At 39.5% G+C, this 25,280-nt stretch overlaps 1 protein-coding gene across 1 annotated transcript in view; it reads right to left on the reverse strand.

Moving 5' to 3' along the window:
* Nucleotides 1–25,280, reverse strand: part of MYO15A (myosin XVA) — a 628,913-nt gene that overhangs the window by 461,906 nt on the left and 141,727 nt on the right. The window contains 4 exon segments of the mRNA XM_053694925.1: nucleotides 16,985–17,062; nucleotides 21,979–22,104; nucleotides 22,339–22,470; nucleotides 23,797–23,892. Coding sequence (XP_053550900.1) covers nucleotides 16,985–17,062; nucleotides 21,979–22,104; nucleotides 22,339–22,470; nucleotides 23,797–23,892 — 432 coding nt within the window.

Consider the following 25,280-nt stretch of genomic DNA (forward strand, 5'->3'; position numbering starts at 1 on the left):
TTCTTTGGTGCTTCCTCTATGCGGACAATCTTATTCCCAGATCCGGGTTGTTTCAATGCATATAGTGAAACAAAAGAAGTAACATAGCGTAACTCTGTTACAAACAATGTTTATTAACAGATAGCTCAGCATGCTAAGGCACTGTGGCTGAGCTCTGTAGCATCCTAAGGGTTGCAGGTTCGATCCCCTGCGAGGTCCACTCAGCCTTTCATTCTTCCAAGGTCGATAAAATGAGCAGCGCCTTGAGACCCTTACGGGTGATTAGCCACGCTTTACAAGTACCAATACATACACATATTTACAGTATCCAACCTCAATCACTATGAGGTATCACATATGCGTATACAACAATTTGTTTCCGATGTAATGTATATTCAGTTGGACTTACCACTGTGGGTATTTTTGCGAATGTTCGTCGCAAACAGTGGTTTTTAAGTTTTTTATCCCCCTACATTTTGTGCAACACCAACTGAATATACATTACATCGGAAACAAATTGTTGTATACGCATATGTGATATCTCATAGTGATTGAGGTTGGATACTGTAAGTAGCACTCTGTATGTTAATAAACATTGTTTGTAACAGAGTTACGCTATGTTACTTCTTTTGTTTCACTATATGCATTGAAACAACCCGGATCTGGGAATAAGATTGTCCGCATAGAGGAAGCACCAAAGAAAAACTGAGACCGACAGGGAGACCAGAACCCGGGAGATATTGAGCGGAGGTGTTTTTCCGGCAGGAGATCCAGAATCTGTTCCAACTTTTGTGCAACACGCTTACCTCATACGATTGAGGTACTCGGATGTAAGTAGGATAGGAGCCCAATAAGGGATACCGCTTTTACACCTGAGCAAGCTGATTGTTTTTCAAGAACTGGACTCTTGTTTATGCGATAGACTTTGCATATTATAATAACCATTGCTGCTTTATCTTACATATAATAATTGCTTTAACAGCTAGAAATAGAGCTTTGAAGTCCAAAAAAATATTTTGAATTGATTCTATTGATATTGATAGCATATTTGTTTGAATACTATCCTTTTCACTATTGCGTTTATGCGATAGACTCTGCATATCATATTAACCATTGCCTCTTTTCTGTTTTACATACACAAATTGCTTCAACAGCTAGATATAGAACTTTCAAGACTGTAAAAATAACTTGAATTGATTCTATTGATATTGATATCGATAGCATATTTGTTTTATCACTACCATTCGCACTATTGTGTATTTTTTACAAGTGGGTAACATTGTTTGACACGGATGCTTGTCACATCTAGTGCATAAAAATACTTGCACACTTTCAAATATTATTGTTATATTTTACTTCATGCTTTATTCTTCAGTTGAATAGGGTGTAGCACTGTGAAGTGTGTTAATCTTATTATACATTCATTTTTATTTGTGACAGATAGGGTAGAGGGAACACCCCTTCAGTCATTCTATACTCATACACAGCAGCTTCACTTTTATATTGGGATTTAGAGCGCCTCCCAGTGGTTGTAGTGAGGCATCTCATAACAACCACTCATACAATTCTTTATATATATATATATATATATATATATATATATATATATTATGAATTATTTATATTTTTTTAGTACATCTATAATAATTATTTACATTAATTATTAATATTATATACATAAAATATATATTAATATTTTATATTTAATAAATACATAATGCAGCTTAAGATAACTCATGTCAGGTTAGAAGAATTAGTGTACTCCAGTTTGCGCATATAACTCAACAGGAGTACTTTAATTCTTCATGTGCGCTAAACCAACATTTTAACCGTTATTTTAAAGGGACATGAAACATCACTCCGGATGACGATAGAAGATGATGGATTCGTCTGGAAGAAGACCTTCTCCGCCGGACTTCAGGAACAGTGAGTACCTATTTGGGGCTTAGGTTTAGGCTTTTTAAATTTAATTTTTGGGGTGTTTTTTTTAGATTAGGGTTTTTTTGGGCTTGAAAAAAAGCTGAATGTCCTTTTAAGGGCAATGCCAATAAAATGCCCCTTTAGGGGCAATGGGTATTTTAAAAAAAATTTAGTGTTATTTTTTTTTATTTTGGGGGGGTCTTAGTATTTTTTAGAGGTAAAATAGCTGTTTAACTAAGGGCAATGCCCTACAAAAGGCCCTTTTAAGGGCTATTGGTAGTTTAGATTAGGAGGTGTTTTTATTTTGGGGGGCTTTTTTATTTTCATAGGGATTAGGTATAAAAAAATGTATTTTTGATAATTTTGTTTATTTTTTTTCTGTAATGTTAGACTTTTTTATTTTTTTGTAATTTAATGTTAGTTTTTGTATTTTAATTGTAATTTAGTAGTAATTGGTGTTAATTTAGGGGTGTTATGTTAGGGGGCTTAGTAATTAAATTAGTTATTTGCATTGTGGGGGGGTTGGCAGTATAGGGGTTAATATATTAATTAGGGTTATTGCGATGTGGAGGTTTGGCGGTTTAGGGGTTAATAGGTTAATTAGGGTTTTTGTAATGTGGGGGTTTGGGGGTTAATAGGTTAATTAGGGTTATTGCGATGTGGGGTTGGCGGTTTAGGGGTTAATAGGTTAATTAGGTTTATTGCGATGTGAGGGGCTGGCGGGTTAAGAGTTAATAGGTTAAACAGGTTTTTTGCGATGTTGGCTTTTTACGATGTAAGGGTTATTAGGATAATTAGGTTTATTGCGATGTGGGTGGTTGGCGGTTAAGGGGGTTAATATTTTAATTATGTACTTTGCGGAATAGGGGTTAATTACTTTTTTGTTATACTTCGTGCGGGAGGTTACATGTTTTTATTTTTATTTCTTGCGGGCGGTTACGTGTTTTTTAGTTGCGTTTTTTTTTTTTAAAGCTTTGGGTTTGCCTATGCTGCATCCAGGTGGATTCTTTTGGCTGCGCACACAATCAACATTCTTTTGGCTGCCTCGCGCCGCCAACATTCCTTTGAAGATGCGTGCACAACTGGCAACGGACGCGTTACAAACGCAACTATAGTATAGATATCAAAAAATATGTATCAAAACTACATGCTACAACATAACTAAACATACCACAGACAATTAAGAGTTGCTATAATATTAAAACATTCCCAAGTGGAGTGTAATACAAATAGTCTGATATCCAGCACGTTGAATCAGTGTCAAACCCCATAAAATGAATCATTACAGTCTTGTATTATCCTTGATTGCATGCAATGATGTAGTTTTATATGAAATTTGTATTTTTTGAGTGTCCGTTCACCAGGAGCTGTGTGTAATTTGTTAATGTGTCTTGTCCTTACCCTTATTTATTTCTAGATTGTAAGTTCTCACGGGAATAGGGCTCTCAATTCCTCCTGTATGTGTTTGTAAATTTTGTCCTGTCTCCTACAAGTTTTTTATCATTGTTTTATCTAAATTAATTGTATCCATGGACAGCACTGCGGAATATGTTGGCGCTTCATAAATAACGTATAATAATAATAATAATTTATAGAATAATTTCCTTGGAGCAGGTACTAAATAATTAAAATATATAAAAAAATTTTTATTATAATTATTTTTTTTTACAATATTTTAGATTTAATATTTACATAATGCGCCTTAAGATAACTAATTCTGTATGTGTGCTAACCCGACATCAATTGCGAACCCAAAGCATGTTATTATATATATATATATATATATATATATTGTATATGATAATGTCAATGCAAAATATATATCTATATTTATATATCTATTGGAATAAATATCAGGTAAAGGCATATATAGATATATATATAGAAATATTTATTTAAAATAAAAAACAGAATTTATGCTTACCTGATAAATTTCTTTCTCTTACAGGTGTATTCAGTCCACGGATTCATCCTTACTTGTGGGATATTCTCAATCCCTACAGGAAGTGGCAAAGAGAGCACACAGCAAAGCTGTCCATATAGCTCCCCTCAGGCTCCGCTCCCCCAGTCATTCGACCGACAGTTAGGAGAAAAAGGAGAACCATAGGGTGCAGTGGTGACTGTAGTTATTGTAAATTAAATTTGAACCTGACTTAAATATCAGGGCGGGCCGTGGACTGAATACACCTGTAAGAGAAAGAAATTTATCAGGTAAGCATAAATTCTGTTTTCTCTTACTTGGTGTATTCAGTCCACGGATTCATCCTTACTTGTGGGATACCAATACCAAAGCAATAGGACACGGATGAAGGGAGGGAACGAGTCAGGTAACCTAAACGGAAGGCACCAATGCTTGCAAAACCTTTCTCCCAAAAATAGCCTCCGCAGAAGCAAAAGTATCGAATTTATAAAATTTGGCAAATGTATGCAGTGAAGACCAAGTCGCTGCCTTACAAATCTGTTCAACAGAAGCCTCATTCTTGAAAGCCCATGTGGAAGCCACAGCTTTGGTGGAATGAGCTGTAATTCGTTCAGGAGGCTGCTTACCAGCAGTCTCATAAGCCAATCGGATGATGCTTTTCAGCCAGAATGACAGAGAGGTAGCAGTCGCTTTCTGACCTCTCCTCTTACCAGAATACACAACAAACAAGGATGATGTTTGTCTGAAATCTTTAGTTGCTTTTAAATAGAACTTTAAAGCACGAACCACATCAAGATTGTGCAACAGTCGTTCCGTCTTAGAAACTGGATTAGGGCACAGAGAAGGAACAATGATTTCCTGGTTAATATTCCTATTAGAAACCACCTTTGGAAGGAAACCAGGTTTAGTATGCAAAACAACCTTATCTGCATGGAACACCAAATAGGGTGAATCACACTGCAAAGCAGACAATTCTGAAACTCTTCGAGCAGAAGAAATAGCTACTAAAAACAAAACTTTCCAAGATAATAACTTGATATCTATGGAATGCAAAGGTTCAAACGGAACCCCTTGAAGAACTGAAAGAACTAAATTTAGACTCCATGGAGGAGCCACAGGTCTGTAGACAGGCTTGATTCTAACTAGGGCCTGTACAAACGCCTGAATGTCTGGGACAGCTGCCAGACGCTTGTGTAACAGAATAGACAGAGCAGATATCTGTCCTTTTAAGGAACTAGCTGACAGACCTTTCTCCAAACCCTCTTGGAGAAAAGACAATATCCTCGGAATCCTAACCTTACTCCACGAGTAACCCTTGGATTCACACCAACAAAGATATTTCCGCCATATTTTATGGTAAATTTTCCTGGTGACAGGCTTTCTGGCCTGTATCAGAGTATCTATAACTGAATCAGAGAAACCCCGCTTAGCTAGGATTAAGCGTTCAATCTCCAAGCAGTCAGTTGCAGAGAAACTAGATTGGGATGCTTGAAAGGACCTTGGATCAGAAGATCCTGCCTCGATGGCAGTTTCCATGGTGGGACCGATGACATGTCCACTAGGTCTGCATACCAAGTCCTGCGTGGCCACGCTGGCGCTATCAGAATTACCGAAGCCTTCTCCTGTTTGATTCTGGCTATTAGCCGAGGGAGAAGAGGAAACGGTGGAAAGACATACGCTAGACTGAATGACCAAGGCGCTATTAATACATCTATCAATTCCGCCTTGGGATCCCTGGATCTGGATCCATAAAGGGGAAGTTTGGTGTTCTGACGGGACGCCATCAGATCCAACTCTGGAATGCAACAAAGCTGGGTCAGCTGAGCAAAAACCTCCGGGTGGAGTTCCCACTCCCCCGGATGGAAAGTCTGACGACTTAGAAAATCCGCCTCCCAGTTGTCTACCCCTGGGATGTGAATTGCAGATAGATGGCAGGAGTGATCCTCTGCCAATTTGATGATCTTGGTTACTTCCTTCATCGCTAGGGAACTCTTTGTTCCTCCCTGATGATTGATGTACGCCACAGTCGTGATGTTGTCCGACTGAAACCTGATGAATTTGGCCTCTGCTAGTTGAGGCCACGCCTGGAGCGTGTTGAATATCGCTCTCAGTTCCAAAATGTTTATTGGGAGAAGAGATTCTTCCCGAGACCATAGTCCCTGAGCCTTCAGGGAGTTCCAGACCGCACCCCAGCCTACCAGACTGGCATTGGTCGTGACAATGATCCACTCCAGTCTGCGGAAACTCATTCCCTGAGATAGGTGAACTTGAGACAACCACCAGAGAAGAGAGTCTCTGGTTTGTTGATCCATTTGGATTTGAGGAGACAAATCTGCGTAATCTCCATTCCACTGTTTGAGCATGCACAGCTGCAGTGGTCTGAGATGGATTCGGGCGAAAGGGACTATGTCCATTGCCGCAACCATTAAACCAATTACTTCCATGCACTGAGCCACGGAAGGCCGGGGAATGGAATGAAGAACTCGGCAAGTATTCAGCAGTTTTGACTTCCTGACCTCTGTCAGAAAGATTTTCATTTCTACCGAGTCTATTAGTGTTCCCAAGAAGGGAACCCTTGTGAGCGGGGACAGAGAACTCTTTTCTACGTTCACCTTCCACCCGTGAGACCTTAGAAAGGCCAGAACGATGTCCGTATGAGCCTTGGCTCTGTGAAAGGATGACGCCTGTATTAATATGTCGTCTAGGTAAGGTGCTACTGCAATGCCCCGTGGTCTTAGAACCGCTAGAAGGGACCCTAGCACCTTTGTGAAAATTCTGGGAGGGGTGGCCAACCCGAAAGGAAGGGCCATGAACTGGTAATGTTTGTCCAGAAAGGCGAACCTTAGGAACTGATGGTGATCTTTGTGGATAGGAATATGTAGGTACGCATCCTTTAGATCCACGGTAGTCATATATTGACCTTCCTGGATCATCGGCAAGATTGTCCGAATGGTTTCCATCTTGAAAGACGGAACTCTGAGGAATTTATTTAGAACTTTTAGATCCAGGATTGGCCTGAAAGTTCCTTCCTTTTTGGGAACTACAGACATGTTTGAGTAAAAGCCCAGTCCTTGTTCTGCAATTGGAACTGGGTGTATCACTCCCATTTTTATTAGTAAGAACGCCTGTTTCTTTGTTTGGTCTGAAGACAAACGAGAAATGTGGAACCTTCCCCTTGGGGGAGAATCCTTGAATTCTAGAAGATACCCCTGAGCAACTATTTCCAATGCCCAGGGATCCGGAACGTCTCTTGCCCAAGCCTGAGCAAAGAGAGAAAGTCTGCCCCCTACCAGATCCGATCCCGGATCGGGGGCTACCCCTTCATGCTGTCTTGGTAGCAGGAGCAGGCTTCTTGGCCTGTTTACCCTTATTCCAGCCCTGCAAGGGTTTCCAGGTTGCTTTGGGCTGTGAAGCGTTATCTTGTTTTGCGATAGCAGAGGTTGCAGCAGGTCCGCTCCTGAAGTTGCGAAAGGAGCGAAAATTAGCCTTGTTTTTGGCCTTAAACGGCCTATCTTGTGGAAGGGCATGACCTTTACCCCCAGTGATATCTGAAATAATTTCTTTCAGCTCAGGGCCGAAAAGGGTCTTCCCCTTGAAGGGAATATTTAACAGTTTTGTTTTGGATGACACATCTGCCGACCATGATTTGAGCCAAAGCGCTCTTCGCGCCATGATGGCAAAACCTGAGTTTTTCGCCGCTAGTTTAGCTAACTGTAGAGCGGCATCAGTGATAAAATAATTAGCCAGCTTTAGAGCATGAATTCTATCCATGACCTCATCATATGAAGTCTCCCTCTGGAGCGACTCCTCCAGGGCCTCGAACCAAAAAGCCGCTGCAGTAGTTACCGGAATAATGCAGGCAATTGGTTGAAGCAGAAAACCTTGCTGAACAAAAATTTTCTTCAGCAATCCTTCCAATTTTTTATCCATAGGATCTTTGAAAGCACAACTGTCCTCTATTGGTATTGGTATAGTTGTACGCTTAGCCAGTTTTGAAACAGCCCCCTCTACCTTAGGGACCGTCTGCCACGCGTCCCGCCTGGGGTCGTTTATGGGGAACATTTTCTTAAAGATAGGTGGGGGAACAAAGGGTACACCTGGTCTCTCCCACTCCTTAGTCACAATATCCGCCACCCTCTTTGGGATCGGAAATGCCTCAGTGTATACAGGGACCTCTAAAAACCTGTCCATTTTACACAATTTTTCAGGGACCACCATGGGGTCACAATCATCCAGCGTAGCTAAAACCTCCTTAAGCAGGACGCGGAGGTGTTCCAGCTTAAATTTAAACGCTAAGGAATCTGACTCTGCCTGCTGAGAAACTTTTCCTGTGTCAGAAATTTCTCCCTCAGACAGTCCTTCCCTCACTGCTACCTCTGAGTTTTGTGAGGGTACTACAGATAAATTATCCAAAGCTTCAGATTGCTCATCCTCTGTATTTAAAACTGAGCTATCGCGCTTTCTTGGAAAAACTGGCAGTTTGGATAAAAATGCTGCAAGGGAATTATCCATTACTGCTGCTAATTGTTGTAAATTAACAGGGGCCAATGCGCTAGAGGTACTAGGCATCGCTTGCGCGGGCGTAACTGGTGTAGACACGTGGGGGGAGGAAGAAGGACTATTCTCATTACCCTCCATTAAGGAATCATCTTGGGCAGCATTTTTAATTGTCACTGGATGATCTTTAAAATGCTTAGATGTTTTTGCACACTTTAAACATAAATGCAATGGGGGTACTGCCATGGCTTTTGAACATAAAGAACAAGGTCTATCTGAAGGCTCAGGTATGTTTGACAGACTCAGACAACACTAAAATATTGAAAAAAATACTTTTTGAAAAAACGTTACTGTCTGTTTAAATAATAAAAGGCACACACTTTTTTACCAAATCATCAAAAAACATCCGATCGTAATGAAATTTTCACCACATGATCCTAATGCATCGAAATGATTGCACACAAATTTTCAAATCGTTTAACCCCTTAATGCCCAAATCGGAGCAAAATGAAGTAAACACCCGGTTTTACCCAGTACAGTACGATGCCACAGTCTTTGCTGTGGCTTTACCTTCCTTTAGGGTTATTTGCAGGTGTAAATTAAGCCTCCCTGAAGTCCTCCTGTACTCTAAAGGCTCTGCACATGAAGCTGCATGGAGCTGTGTTGCAAATTAACTGCGCAATTGAGGCGCGAAAATTAGGCCCCCTCCTTCATTACTCCAGAGTTATGGGGCCTTTCTGAGTCAGATTAGGTGTCTTACAAAATGCCAGGCGTAAAAAAAGTCCCCAAAAAGTGTTTCCAACGTCTAAAACGCTTAATAAATATAAGATTACCTTAATAAAGTAATCGATTTAGCCCATCACAGTGTCTGTCAGTATTAAAGCCCTTAACTGAAGCCATCATTCTATACTGTGTCTCAGAAAATGGCTTACCTTCCCTCATGGGATTTCTGTCAGTCTTCTAGCACTACCAGGTCTTGTTAGAAAAAATGACTGAACATACCTTAAGCAGTATAAGCCTGCAAACTGTTCTCCCCAACTGAAGTTCTCCTGTACTCAACAGTCCTGCGTGGGAACAGCAATGGATTTTAGTTACAACATGCTAAAATCTTTTTCCTCTCAGCAGAAATCTTCATCACTTTCTGCCTCAGAGTAAATAGTACAAACCGACACTATTTTAAAATAACAAACTCTTGATTGAATAAATAAAAACTACAAATCTAACACCACATACTCTTTACCCTCTCGTGGAGATGCTACTTGTTAGAGCGGCAAAGAGAATGACTGGGGGGGCGGAGCCTGAGGGGAGCTATATGGACAGCTTTGCTGTGTGCTCTCTTTGCCACTTCCTGTAGGGATTGAGAATATCCCACAAGTAAGGATGAATCCGTGGACTGAATACACCAAGTAAGAGAAAACAGAATTTATGTTTACCTGATAAATTACTTTCTCCAACGGTGTGTCCGGTCCACGGCGTCATCCTTACTTGTGGGATATTCTCTTCCCCAACAGGAAATGGCAAAGAGCCCAGCAAAGCTGGTCACATGATCCCTCCTAGGCTCCGCCTACCCCAGTCATTCGACCGACGTTAAGGAGGAATATTTGCATAGGAGAAACCATATGTTACCGTGGTGACTGTAGTTAAAGAAAATAAATTATCAGACCTGATTAAAAAAACCAGGGCGGGCCGTGGACCGGACACACCGTTGGAGAAAGTAATTTATCAGGTAAACATAAATTCTGTTTTCTCCAACATAGGTGTGTCCGGTCCACGGCGTCATCCTTACTTGTGGGAACCAATACCAAAGCTTTAGGACACGGATGAAGGGAGGGAGCAAATCAGGTCACCTAAATGGAAGGCACCACGGCTTGCAAAACCTTTCTCCCAAAAATAGCCTCAGAAGAAGCAAAAGTATCAAATTTGTAAAATTTAGAAAAAGTGTGCAGTGAAGACCAAGTCGCTGCCTTACATATCTGATCAACAGAAGCCTCGTTCTTGAAGGCCCATGTGGAAGCCACAGCCCTAGTGGAGTGAGCTGTGATTCTTTCAGGAGGCTGCCGTCCGGCAGTCTCATAAGCCAATCGGATAATGCTTTTAATCCAGAAGGAGAGAGAGGTAGAAGTTGCTTTTTGACCTCTCCGTTTACCAGAATAAACAACAAACAAAGACAAAGTTTGTCTGAAATCCTTAGTAGCTGCTAAGTAAAATTTGAGAGCACGAACTACATCCAAGTTGTGCAACAAACGTTCCTTCTTTGAAACTGGATTAGGACACAAAGAAGGCACAACTATCTCCTGGTTAATGTTTTTGTTAGAAACAACTTTTGGAAGAAAACCAGGTTTAGTACGCAAAACCACCTTATCTGCATGGAACACCAGATAAGGAGAAGAACACTGCAGAGCAGATAATTCTGAAACTCTTCTAGCAGAAGAAATTGCAACCAAAAACAAAACTTTCCAAGATAATAACTTAATATCAACGGAATGTAAGGGTTCAAACGGAACCCCCTGAAGAACTGAAAGAACTAGGTTGAGACTCCAAGGAGGAGTCAAAATTTTGTAAACAGGCTTGATTCTAACCAGAGCCTGAACAAAGGCTAGAACATCTGGCACAGCTGCCAGCTTTTTGTGAAGTAACACAGACAAGGCAGAAATCTGTCCCATCAAGGAACTTGCAGATAATCCTTTTTCCAATCCTTCTCGAAGGAAGGATAGACTTTTAGGAATCTTAACCTTGTCCCAAGGGAATCCTGCAGATTCACACCAACAGATATACCAAATTATGTGGTAATTTTTCTGGTTACAGGCTTTCAGGCCTGAACAAGAGTATTAATAACAGAATCTGAGAACCCTCGCTTTGATAAGATCAAGCGTTCAATCTCCAAGCAGTCAGCTGGAGTGGGTCGAACGGACCTAGAACAAGAAGGTCTCGTCTCAAAGGTAGCTTCCATGGTGGAGCCGATGACATATTCACCAGATCTGCATACCAAGTCCTGCGTGGCCACGCAGGAGCTATCAAAATCACCGACGCCCTCTCCTGATTGATCCTGGCTACCAGCCTGGGGATGAGAGGAAACGGCGGGAACACATAAGCTAGTTTGAAGGTCCAAGGTGCTACTAGTGCATCCACTAGAGCCGCCTTGGGATCCCTGGATCTGTACCCGTAGTAAGGAACTCTGAAGTTCTGACGAGAGGCCATCAGATCCATGTCTGGAATGCCCCACGGTTGAGTGACTTGGGCAAAGATTTCCGGATGGAGTTCCCACTCCCCCGGATGCAATGTCTGACGACTCAGAAAATCCGCTTCCCAATTTTCCACTCCTGGGATGTGGATAGCAGACAGGTGGCAGGAGTGAGACTCCGCCCATAGAATGATTTTGGTCACTTCTTCCATCGCTAGGGAACTCCTTGTTCCCCCCTGATGGTTGATGTATGAACTTGGCCCTCGCTAGCTGAGGCCAAGCTTTGAGAGCATTGAATATCGCTCTCAGTTCCAGAATATTTATCGGTAGAAGAGATTCTACCCGAGACCAAAGACCCTGAGCTTTCAGGGATCCCCAGACCGCGCCCCAGCCCATCAGACTGGCGTCGGTCGTGACAATGACCCACTCTGGTCTGCGGAAGGTCATCCCTTGTGACAGGTTGTCCAGGGACAGCCACCAACGGAATGAGTCTCTGGTCCTCTGATTTACTTGTATCTTCGGAGACAAGTCTGAATAGTTAAACACTAAAAAACTCTAAGCCATCTCCGTGGAGATGTTGCCTGTACAACGGCAAAGAGAATGACTGGGGTAGGCGGAGCCTAGGAGGGATCATGTGACCAGCTTTGCTGGGCTCTTTGCCATTTCCTGTTGGGGAAGAGAATATCCCACAAGTAAGGATGACGCCGTGGACCGGACACACCTATGTTGGAGAAATAACATTTTCCTGTAAGTGAAGAAAATGTAAATGATACATATTTACAGTAAATACACAGGAAAACACATCATTAAATATTAAATCCTGTTGCAGTAAAATACATGGCCATATACCATATACCTTTGAACCCTTAGAAATATGTTTTTATCAGATAGTGTTTAGATGCGTGTAACAGTTTATTGTAATGTATTTATGTTGTGTTTGGTGCAACTTCCTTTTATCCCAAACCCTTTATGCCAAAGTTTTTAGACGCACGTTAAATTAGATTGTGCTCAAGCGAACTTGTAATATGCCCGCAAATTAACGCACCCACTATATTCTTATATGGCTTGCGCGCAACCGTTACTGTGTTACTTGTAATTTAGCCCATAATGTGACAGCTACCATACAATGCCGCTAAAAAAGTGCAAAAGATGTACTTCCTGATTCTGCATTTAAAAAAATAAAAAAACACAAACAATTGTATAATTGTATTGCTTCATTAGCGATGTGGTGTTCTCACATTCAATGGTCTATGAATTTTGTTAGTACTTTTACATTTTGGAAAAAAATAAACTAGAACCTGGTGACATCAATTTAAAAAAAAAATAATAACAACAATGGACAAATCAACATAAAGTAAGTAATTTATCACTAAAATAAATCGAATTAAAATAAGTCTACTCACTGAGATATTTTTGATAAAAACAAAGAAAGATGTCATGTTTGTTTATGTTGAAAATGAACATGTATTTCTGTAAACCTGAGTTTCTTTTACAATATGTGACTCAATGGCATAGAACACAACAATGTTTCTGAACCAGTTATAAGATGGTAAGATGGATTGAGTGTTAAAGGGACATAAAACCTGAAATTGTTATTTCATGAATTAGATAGAAAATACAAATTTAAGCAATTTTCCAATTTACTTCTATTATCAAATTTGCTTCATCGTTTTGGTATCCTTTGTTGAAAAAGCAGCATTGCACTACCAGGAACTAGCTGAACTCATTGGGTGAACCAATGACAAAAGGCATATATGTGCAGCCACCAATAAGCAGATAGTTCTCGGTAGTGCATTGCTGCTCCTGAGCCTATCTAGGCATGCTTTTCAACAAAGGATAAAATACAAAATGAGCAAATTAAAGTAACTTGGAAAGTTGTTTAAAACTGTATGCTCTGTCTGAATCTTGAAAGAAAATGTTTGTGTTTCATGTTCCTTTAAGTTATAATTCTTAGCACTGTTTAGAAAGTATGGCCAAAATTCACAAGATGCATACTAGGACCATGAGCTGACATTTGTTTCAAGGCTGTGTGGTGAATTGTGAGTTCTAAGGCAAAAGGTAACAAACACAGAAACATAGATTTTGACTGCAGATAAGAACCATAGTCCCAACAATTCTGCCCCTAATTTCCTAAAAATGTAGACCTACTGTATTTACTTTGTAGAATAGTCCCAGGTACTCTTGAAGCTCCTCACAGTGTTTGTCATTACCACCTCTAATGGAAGTTTATTCCATTAGTCAACCACCCTTTCTGAGCAGACGTGCTTTTGCGAGATCATGATACAAATGTATTGATGCTCATTCCCCCTATCTTTTCTAGCTTTCATTATGGGCATTATTGCCGAAAACAAATATATAGGGGTTGATTCCAGTCTTGTCAATGTGATTACTGGCTGTTCTTTTAATACTAATACACTTTTTTTTTTCTACCTTCAGAACGATTACAATGTAAAACAATTACATTATTTTTGTACTGAAAAAATTATCCAATAAGATATCAGAAGATCCGCCCATACATTGCTTTACAGCATCAACTTCGGGAGTGACAATTCACTCGACCACAAGATATCAATTAAATATCAACAACAAAATAGCCATCAGGGGCCAAACTACCATTGGTGCAGCGGCACCGGGGCCCATAGTAGCCAGTCTAAACATAGGCCTGTGCAGAATGTTTACAATCCTAATGCAGTGAAGAATTTTATTAGTGAAGGTTGCAGGTCCGTCCGTCCGTCTGTCTGTTTCCATTTCTCTATCTATCACTCTGTCTGTCTTTCCATCTCTCTATCTATCTCTCTGTCTGTCTATCTGTCTGTCCATCTATCTATCAAATCATTATACAGAGCAGCATGTATATTATTGCTTTTGCTTATTACTGAGTTACCTTTGGGGGGCAAAATCTAATTCAACAGCCAAAGGGAGTTGATAAAGAACAAAATTTGCCTTTTTGACATGTTTACAAATATTCCAAGATAATTTGTAATAATTGTATTTTGTAGCGCATGTGCAATACTCTCGGAAATGGCCACAGAGGCCATTTGAAATGTTTATATGAATATATGGTCTAGATTTACTGAGGGCTATAATGACAAAATGTGTCCCCCTTTCCCAAATGTCACTTATATGTCAGCTCCAGAGTTCTGCAAGGTCCCTCAAAGAATTTTAGAAAGGTGCATTTTAGCTTGAGATCTGTTTATCTAGCTATTGAATTTCAAGTGTTAAAGGTACAATTTTCTTTCATTATTCAGATAGAGCATTTGATTTTAAGGGGTCCATTTATCAAGTTCCGGACGGAGCTTGAGGGCCCCTGTTTCTGGCGAGCTTGCAGGGTCGCCAGAAACAGCGGTTATGAAGCAGCGGTCTAAAGACCACTGCTCCATAACTCTGTCCAGCTGCTCTGAGCAGGCGGACAGGCATCGCCCCAATTCAACCCGATTGAGTACAATTGGGTTGATTGACACCTCCCTGCTGGCAGCCCATTGGCTGCGAATCTGCAGGGGGCGGCGTTGTGAGCTGCTGGTGCAATGCTGAATACGGAGAGCGTATTGCTCTCCGCATTCAACGAGGTCTGGCGGACCTGATCCGCACTGTCAGATCAGGTCCAACAGACCTTTGTTAAATAGGCCCCTAAACATCTTTCTAATTAACTTCTAGCAAATTTTCTTTGTTCACTTGGTATCTTTTGTTAAACAGCAGGATGAAATCTCAGGAGTGTGCATGTGTCTTAAGCACTATATGACAGTAGTTTTGCAAGAATGTTCTCAATTTGCAAGAGCACTATATGGCAGCATTATTTCCTGGCATGTAGTGCTCCAGATACCTACCTAGGTACAGTATCTCTTCAACAAAGAATATCATGAGAACGAAGCATATTTGATAATGGAAGTAAATTGGAAACTTTTTAAAAATTGTATCCTCTGTCTGAATCACAAAATATTTTTGGGGGGTTTCATAATAAAGGTCTGATTTCTGTGTTAATAAATAAAAAACAAACAAACAAAAATTTTGGAAATGAAAAGCTTTCAAACATTAAAGTGTTGATTTATTGATGAGTTAAAATGAATTAATAATAAAATAAAAATATTATTAAAGGGAAAGGAAACCCAAATTCATTCTCTCATGATTCTATTATCATAATCTCTTTGTTTTCTTGGTATCCCTTGTTGAAAAGCAGGAAAGTAAGCTCAGGAGCGTGCATGTGTCTGCAGCACTATATGACAGCAGTTCTTCAAGAATGTCATACATTTGTAAGAGCACTAGATGGCAGCACTTGTTCCTACCATGTAATGCTCCAGATACCTACATAGGTAAATCTTCAACAAAGAATATCATGAGAACAAAGCAAATTTGATAATAGAATTAAATTGGAAACTTTTTAAAAATTGTATTCTCTGTCTGAAAATGATGGGTTTCATGTCCCTTTAATTTAAAATGTATCATAAGATAATTTGTCATTTGTGACTTCGGAGTGTTGTTTTATTTATCTTACGTTAAAGGGTCATTATAGTGTTAAAATTACATGCCCGTAATCAAATAAAGCATGTAGCGACGGGGTACCGAATGGAAACTGCTGCTGATCCAATCAGTTGGGTCGTTCAACTAGCACTATAGATTGGATCAGTGCCAATTTCTGCTCTGAACCAGAAGTGGCCTGCGGGTCTCCAGCGGGTCTTTAACTTGGCGGAGGTTAATCACATAGGGGCCGATTTATCAAGGGCCGAATGGCCCCTTATGCCCCTGTTTCTGCGCGAGTCTTCAGGCTGCCGGAAACAGCAGTTATGAAGCAGCGGTCTTTAGACCACTGCTCCTTAACTGGTCCGCTGCCTCTGAGGCTGCGGACATCAATCCGCCCGATTCTATACAATTGGGTTGATTGACACCCCCTGCTAGCAGCTAATTGGCTGCAAATCTGCAGGGGGCGGCACTGCACAAGCAGTTCACTAGAATGTTAAATGTCTGCCAGACTTTGATAAATCAGACCCATAGGCCTCTAGTTATCAAGGTCTGTCGGACCTGATCCGAAAGTGCGGATCAGGTCAGACAGACCTCGCTGAATACGGCGAGCAATGCGCTCGCCGTATTCAGCATTGCACCAGCAGCTCACAAGAGCTGCTAGTGCAACGACGCCCCCTGCAGACTCGCGGCCAATAGGCCGCCAGCAGGGGGTGTCAATCAACCCGATCGTACTCGATCGGGTTGATTTCCGGCGATGTCTGTCCGCCTGCTCAGAGCTTTGTGACCGCTGCTTCATAACTGCTGTTTCTGGCGAGCCTGCAGGCTCGCCAGAAACACGGGGCATCAAGCTCCATTCAGAGCTTGATACATATGCCCCATAGTGTAAAAATGACATGTTCTAATGGATTTGAGCATGACGTTTTAACACAATAACGTACCCTTTAGAATCAGTGCCCAGCATAGAACTTTCATGTGAGAGGTGCAGAACTGTCTGTATGTAAGTTCTGCTTCCTTTTATTGCAAATTCTTACCTTTACTTTACTGTTGACAAAAAGGTCCAGAACATCCTGTCGAACCTGGTCATAATTTTTATCCAGAAATTTGTGGACCTGGAAATAAAATGACAGCATTATATATATATATTTTTATGGGAAAATCTTAATGACACATTTAATATACTACATATATCTATGTAAATCAGATCAAGGTTTTGGCATTAGGGCTGCCACCTTTGGTGACAAAAGCAGCTGCCATTGTAATTGACATAATTCATTCTGTAGAAGCCATATATCATGGAAACCTTATATAATGCATTACAACTCCCTTCTCACTCAGTGCATACCTCATAACATGTCCTGGATACCTTTTGGGACCTTGTGGTTAGTGCTGTGTTTTAAACTTATGCGCGGGGACAATGGTGGTCTATGTGAAGAGCTGTGACAAGGAGGGTTCATGGGTGAAACATAGATTGTTGGGATGGGCTGTGGGTGAGGTGAGGGCAAACAGTGCTTACAATCTGGGTAGTGCCTGGTTTCACTTTGGCTGCTTACCGTAGCTTTCCTTTTAGGGCCAATATCCAGATCTACGAAACCTTGACAAGCCCACAGTATGCATCATTATTGTGAGCTCTAACATTGGTAACTTCTCAGCTCACATGACTCCCTCTGCCCACACTGAACCCACCTCAGACTCTCACATGCTGCACATTCCCTTTTCACAACCTGATCAGTTTCTAAAATTCCCTCTCTACATATACACACTAACTGCTAGATTACGAGTTTTTGTCGGTAATGGTGTGCAGTGTTAACGAGCCTTTTTTTCTCACCGCTCACTTAAGACAGCGCTGGTATTACAGGTTTTTTTCAACCCGGCGTTAGCCTCTAAAAAGTGAGTGTAGAGCAAAATTTAGCTCCACATCTCACTGTAATACCAGCGCTGCTTACGGTAGCGGTGAGCTGCTAAAACGTGCTTGTGCACAATTTCCCCATAGGAAACAATGGGGGAGAGCCGGCTGAAAAAAACCTAACACCTGCAAAAAAGCAGCGTTCAGCTCCTAACGCAGCCCCATTGTTTCCTATGGGGAAATACATTTTATGTCTACACCTAACACCCTAACATGAACCCTGAGTCTAAACACCCCTAATCTTACACTTATTAACCCCTAATCTGCCGCTCCGGATACCGCCGCCACCTGCATAATATTAGTAACCCCTAATCTGCCCCTCCGGACACCTACATTATACTTATGAACCCCTAATCTACTGTCCCCAACATCACCCAACCCTACATTATATTTATTAACCCCTACTCTGCCCCCCAATTTCGCCACAACTATATTAATTTATGAACCCCTAATCTGCCGCCGCCAACGTCGCCTCCACTATAATAAAGTTATTAACCCCTAAACCTAAGTCTAACCCTAACACCCCCCCTAATTTAAATATAATTTTAAATATTCTTAATAAAATTACTACAATTAAATAAATTATTCCTATTTAAAACTAAATACTTACCTATAAAATAAACCCTAAGATAGCTACAATATAACTAATAGTTACATTGTAACTAGCTTAGGGTTTATTTTTTATTTTACAGGCAACTTTGTATTTATTTTAACTAGGTAGAATAGTTACTAAATAGTTATTAACTATTTAATAACTACCTAGCTAAAATAAATACAAAAGTACCTGTAAAATAAATCGTAACCTAAGTTACAATTACACCTAACACTACACTATCATTAAATGAATTCCCTAAACTAACTGCAATTAATTACAATTAAATTAAATAAACTAAAGTACAAAAAACAACAAACACTAAATTACAGAAAATAAAAAAATAATTACAATTTTTTAAAACTAATTACACCAAATCTAATCCCCCTAATAAAATAAAAAAGCCCCCCAAAATAATAAAATTCCCTACCCTATACTAAATTACAAATAGCCCTTAAAAGGGCCTTTTGCAGGGCATTGCCCCAAAGTAATCAGCTCTTTTACCTGTAAAAAAAATACAATACCCCCCCCAACATTAAAACCCACCACCCACACACCCAACCCTACTCTAAAACCCACCCAATCCCCCCTTACTAAAACCTAACACTAACCCCCTGAAGATCACCCTACCTTGAGACGTCTTCACCCAGCCGGGCACAAGTGGACCTCCAGAGGGGCAGAAGTCTTCATCCGATCCGGGCAGAAGGGTAGGGAATTTTATTATTTTGGGGGGCTTTTTTATTTTATTAGGGGGATTAGATTAGGTGTAATTAGTTTAAAATTCTTGTAATTATTATATTATTTTCTGTAATTTAGTGTTTGTTGTTTTTTGAACTTTAGTTTATTTAATTTAATTGTAATTAATTGTAGGTAGTTTAGGTAATTAATTTAATGATAGTGTAGTGTTAGGTGTAATTGTAACTTAGGCTAGGTTTTATTTTACAGGTAAATCTGTCTTTATTTTAGCTAGGTAGTTATTAAATAGTTAATAACTATTTAATAACTATTGTACCTTGTTAAAATAAATACAAACTTGCCTGTAAAATAAAAAATAAACCCTAAGCTAGATACAATGTAACTATTAGTTATATTGTAGCTAGCTTAGGGTTTATTTTATAGGTAAGTATTTAGTTTTAAATAGGAATAATTTAATTAATTGTATTAATTTTATTTAGATTTATTTAAATTATATTTAAGTTAGGGGGTGTTAGGGTTAAGGGGTTAATACCTTTAATATAGTTGCAGCGACGTTGGGGTCGGCAGATTAGGGGTTAATAAATATAGGTAGGTGTCGACGATGTTAGGGACGGCAGATTAGGGGTTAATAATATTTAACTAGTGTTTGCGAGGCGGGAGTGCGGCGGTTTAGGGGTTAATACATTTATTAAAGTGGCGGTGATGTCCGGTTGGCAGATTAGGGGTTAAAATTTCTATTTAAGTGTTTACGATGTGGGGGGGGGGGGCCTCGGTTTATGGGTTAATAGGTAGTTTATGGGTGTTAGTGTACTTTTTAGCACTTTAGTTAAGAGTTTTATGTTACAGCGTTAGCCCATAAAACTCTTAACTACTGACTTTTAAATGCAGTAGGAGTCTTGACAGGAGAGGGTCTACCGCTCACTTTCTCCAAGACTCGTAATACCGGCATTAGACAAGTCCCATTAAAAAGATAGGATACGCAATTGACGTAAGGGGATTTGCGGTAAGCTCGAATCGCGGAAAAAAGTGAGCGGTACACCTGTACCTGCCAAACTCGTAATACCAGCGGGCATTAAAAAGCAGCGTTGGGACCTCTAGGCGTAAGCTTTTTGCTGTTCACATGGGGTTTTGAATCCAGTGGTGGTTCTACAGTGGTGCAATGGCGTCACAATATTTTTAAAGCCCTCACCTTGTGCAAATGTAGTTCCCTGGCACCATTATTATTGCAGGGTGAGCCTGATTCTGTCTGCTGAGCTGCCTCACAGCTTCTCTGTATAGTCTGTGAAGTGCTGCGCAACAATCACAGGCTGCCCAGGCAGACCCGGATTCTTGAATTATAAAGGTTCTTCTGGTCTGGGAGAAGACTGAATGTAAATAGTGGAAGAGTTCCTGTTTTACCTGAGAGAAATACACCTAATATGCTTGTTGTAAAATTAGAGCAGCTCTCCCTTGTACGGATTATATTCCTGTCTGTATATACAGTGTTACACTATGAAGGTGTTATCTTTCTTTTGAAGTTACAGAAGAAGCTGACTTGCATCAGAAACATTTTGAAGTCTCTACCATAGTTTTGGAAGTTTCTATTTTCCTATTGTTATAATTAAAAATAAAATAGAACTTTAAATCTTGTATTAAAACTACTAAAATATAATGCTTACTTAAAAAAATATTTAGTCAGAAACAATACAAAATTACTTAATAATATATCATGAAAAAAGGGGAAAAAAACTTTGCATCTTGTACTAAAAATGTATTTGTTCATTTGCTTTGAAAAATTAATTTACAAAGAAAATAGAATTTTTTTATAGAAAATATTTAGTGAGAAACAGGGCCTCAAATAAATAACTGACTAAACATTAATTTCAACACAACTGAACGGTTAGATTATGGCGGTGATGACTAAACTTCTCCTTGCACGTTCTGGTCCTGAACTGCCACACTTCCGCTACGTTCCACCACCTACCCTCATGAGGCCCAACCCACTGGCCCCAAGATGACCCCTTCACTTGGCCTCCATGGGGGTCACAGAACCCTTTCCTCAATGCTTTCCTTCAGGGTTCCTCTTTGTCGTGTTTTTTTGGAGTTATATGTCACCTGTATTTATAGCATCTTGTTAACATTCCCGGTATTGTGGAATATAAGAGGTTGCTGTCTGACTGCTTTTTGAATCCCCTCTGTAGAGTGTAACAATTTATATACACTACACTAAACCCCTGCATGCTGCATATCATAATATAATAATATAACATAATTTGCGTGTGCACCAAAGCAAAGAGCTCTTACCTACTTAAAGGAACACTAAAATTAAACCTTTAAGATTCAGATAGAGCGTACATATAGTTTTGCTTATTTTTAATAATATTGTGCTGATTTTCAGACTCCTAACCAAGCCCCAAAGTATCAGATGAAGACTGAAGTGTACAGACTCCTGCCTTCTCCGATTAATGTAATGGGGCTTTTCATATGCAGTCGAGGGTCTGCTTTTCTTGCTTTCCCAGGCCCTTTCACTGGGTGTCCGAGCCTAATCTCATCAACAGTGCTAAACTGGGAGCTTCTAAGTACGTTTTTAAAGGTTTTATACTGGATTTTCAGACCAGTATCTGCACATATTCTTCTTTATAGTAGTAGTGTATATTACATGCAGTTATATGAAAATTGGTTTACACTGTCCCTTTAATAATCTGACTTATTTTTGCAAATCCAGAATTTAATTTGTGTGTCAACTCCAACAAAATAAGTTACAGAATCACTTAAATTACTAACTTAAATTACTTTTGGTATTTACAGCAGGAGTGAATGTTATATCAATACTGTACAAATGAGAGCTGACTTGCCTGATAGGTCACTTTCCCAGCGAAGTGCTTGATCCCAAATTCTGGGAGAGGCATTTTTGGCTTACAGTACAGCTCACTGGTTCCGTGATGATAGTGGCATTTTTGCAGAAAAGTGTGGTCCGTAGCCTAAACCAGTAACAACAAAAGGGGTCTTAGTTCATAAAGGTTGTGAATCACAATTTAAATAATACAACCAGAAATGTGCCAGTGCTTTAATATATCCTGCATATTCCATTAACATTGGTGACCGACCATAGTGGATTTATATGGATTTTCCAGTTTCAATATGGAGAGTAATATTACAAAATCTTATTATTTCCTAGAAAGGTTTTATATGTTTTATTGGAAATCTGAGATTACCTGGGGGAAGCCACATTGGTCATCAAGTATCCTTAGAATTCCATAAGGCTTCTGGGAAATTAGATCAATACAGGTCTGGTTATCATTAAAGGAAATTTCTCTCCAGTCAATCTGCTCTCGAATATACTCCTCCTGCAGGAAAAGAATTCAACTTATCAAATTGCTTTTAGAAAAGATTGTATGGCTTTATGCCTAGTGTTTTTTAATTAAGCAGTATACTCCCCAGAACCAATTTAGGGACAGCTGTTTAGCGCTCTTGCTTGCGCATTAACTTCGTTAGATTGAGGCTTTTTGTGCGTGTCGGGTTGCACTTGTATAATGCGTTGAAAGCAAAAAGTTATCACGAGAGTGAAAACCTAATGCGCACAAAAAGTGTGACCGTGTTAACATATTCTCCCATAGACTTCAATGGAGCGTGAAAACTGCAAAAAAATAAACTAAAACCCATAAGTGTGCGCTAACCTGACTGGTTATTCAAGAAAACTAAATCCGAAAATATGAATATTTCACATTCCAATGTTCTTCAAAAAAAAATAATGTCCTATTTATTCATAAACACATATTTTTTTGTATAAATATCTCTCTCTATCTCGCTCTCTCTATATATATAGGTATATAAATATACAGATACTGCTACTTGACTGCAAATGGCTCCAATGCACATATATATATATATATATATATGTATTTATATGTGTATATATGCCTATAAATACATATATATATATATATATATACACACACACACACACACACACACATATATTTATATATATATACTGTACATATACACACATATATATATATATATATAACACACACATCACATACATACAGTATATATATATGAATGAATGAATGAATGAAGCGCATGTGCTCATGTGCGAAACGCGTAAGATAGGAGCTCACCTTGTGTCCTAGTGAAGCCTCCTCCTAATAAAACTTGTTTATCGACTTCAAGACTCAGCCTTCTTTCTTCCTCATTTGTATATATATATATATATATATATATATATATATATATATATATATATATATATATATATATATATATATATATTAAGGCATGTGTATTTATGTATTTCTATGTTAAAGCCCTTTTGACTGCCTTTATTTTGTGTGAGTCCTTTATACTGTACATTTATGTGTGGCTATTGCGAATATATTATGCTATGTGGTGACCTGGTGTATTTGTTGTTGTTGTAGGAATATTATTGACAATAAAGCTTGCTTTATACACTGTTGGATTGATTATAATGGAGCTAAACTCACCCAACTGAGGCTATGATGAGGGACAGACACAGATCTTTATGAGTTAAATAAATACCAGGTTTTACTAAATCGGTATTCAGGCTAAAAGGAAGATGCCAGTTCTTGTATTACTGAATTATTCATCCCATGATCCCTCAGTGCTAAGGGTGCAATATATTACAGGGTTCCGTGATTATTTACACACACCTGTTCTTCTTTGAATATGATTTTGTTGAAGAAAAATTGCAGATATTCATTTGCATAATTGATGCACAGTTGCTCAAAGCTGTTAAAGCAGAGGTCCTGTAATGTAACAACAAAATTAAAAGGAGATTCTAAAATAAATAATTTGCTCTAATTTGTTAGAGCTTTTGAATTTCTGAAAGTGCAGTAAATTAACACTGTAGTACAAAGTGCATTAAATAAAAAAAAGAATGACTTTATTAGCATTTTCTCATTATGAGGGATATGTATCAAGCCGTCAACAGCAAATACGCCGGAATTCCGCAGCGTAATTGTTGCAAGCTTGATCTGACCTAGTTATCTAAGCCTACAGACCGGCAAATGTTGAAATTTATGACGTAACATACGATCCGCCGGCCTCAATCCGACGCAGATCGATGCTTACGTCATTATAGATGTTCCAAATACACATTCGGCTCTATTGGACACCTTTTCCCATTTATCAAATTTCTAACAGGTACGCTCGCGGCTATTCCGGCCCAGCATACCTGGTTTTCAATACGCAACCCTGGATGCCGCGTATGCCATAGAGATCAATGGGAGTCTGAAAGCAGCGAAAGCTTATGTTCGATGCTGCCAGATATCCCATTGATTTTTATGGTTGAAAACAAGTTACGTTTACACCTAACACCCTAACATAAACCCAGAGTCTAAACACCCCTAATCTGCTGCCCCCGACACCGCTGCAACCTAAATAAAGTTATTAACCCCTTTCCCACCGCTTCCGGCCCCCGCCGCAACCTAAATAAACTTATTAACCCCTATGCCGCCGCTCCCAGACCCCACCGCAACCTAAATAAAGTTATTAAACCCTATCCCGCCGCTCCCGGACCCCGCCGCCAATAAATAAATGTATAAACGTATTAACCCCTAAACCTCTGTCCTCCCACATCACTACCACTAACTAAACCTATTAACCCCTAAACCAAGCCCCCCACATCGCCATAAACTAAATTAAGCTATTAACCCCTAAACCTAACAAGCCGCTAACTTTAAATTAAAATTACAACATCCCTATCTTATAATAAATGTAAACTTACCTGTAGAATTGTATTGAGCTGTATGGTGTTTTCAGTTAAAGGGACACTAAACACTATTTTTTTCTTTCATGATTCAGATAGAGCAGCAATTTTAAGCAACTTTCTAATTTACTCCTGTAATCAATTTTTCTTTGTTCTCTTGCTATCTTTATTTGAAAAGCAAGAATGTAAAGCTTAGGAGCCGGCCCATTTTTGGTTCAGCACCTGGGTTGCACATGCTGATTGGTGGCTAAACGTTTCTCTGGGATCCCCTTTGTTCAGAAATAGCAGATATATAAGACTTGGCCTTTGCTTTTTGGTAATTAGAAGGCCGCTAATTGCAGCTGCGCATCAAACTGAATGGGTTAATTAGGTAGCTTAAAAGGTTAATTTTAGCTTTAGTGTAGAGATTACCCTGCCACCTGACAC

This window comes from Bombina bombina, chromosome 11 (assembly GCF_027579735.1).
Source record: "Bombina bombina isolate aBomBom1 chromosome 11, aBomBom1.pri, whole genome shotgun sequence".
Lineage (NCBI taxonomy): Eukaryota > Metazoa > Chordata > Amphibia > Anura > Bombinatoridae > Bombina > Bombina bombina.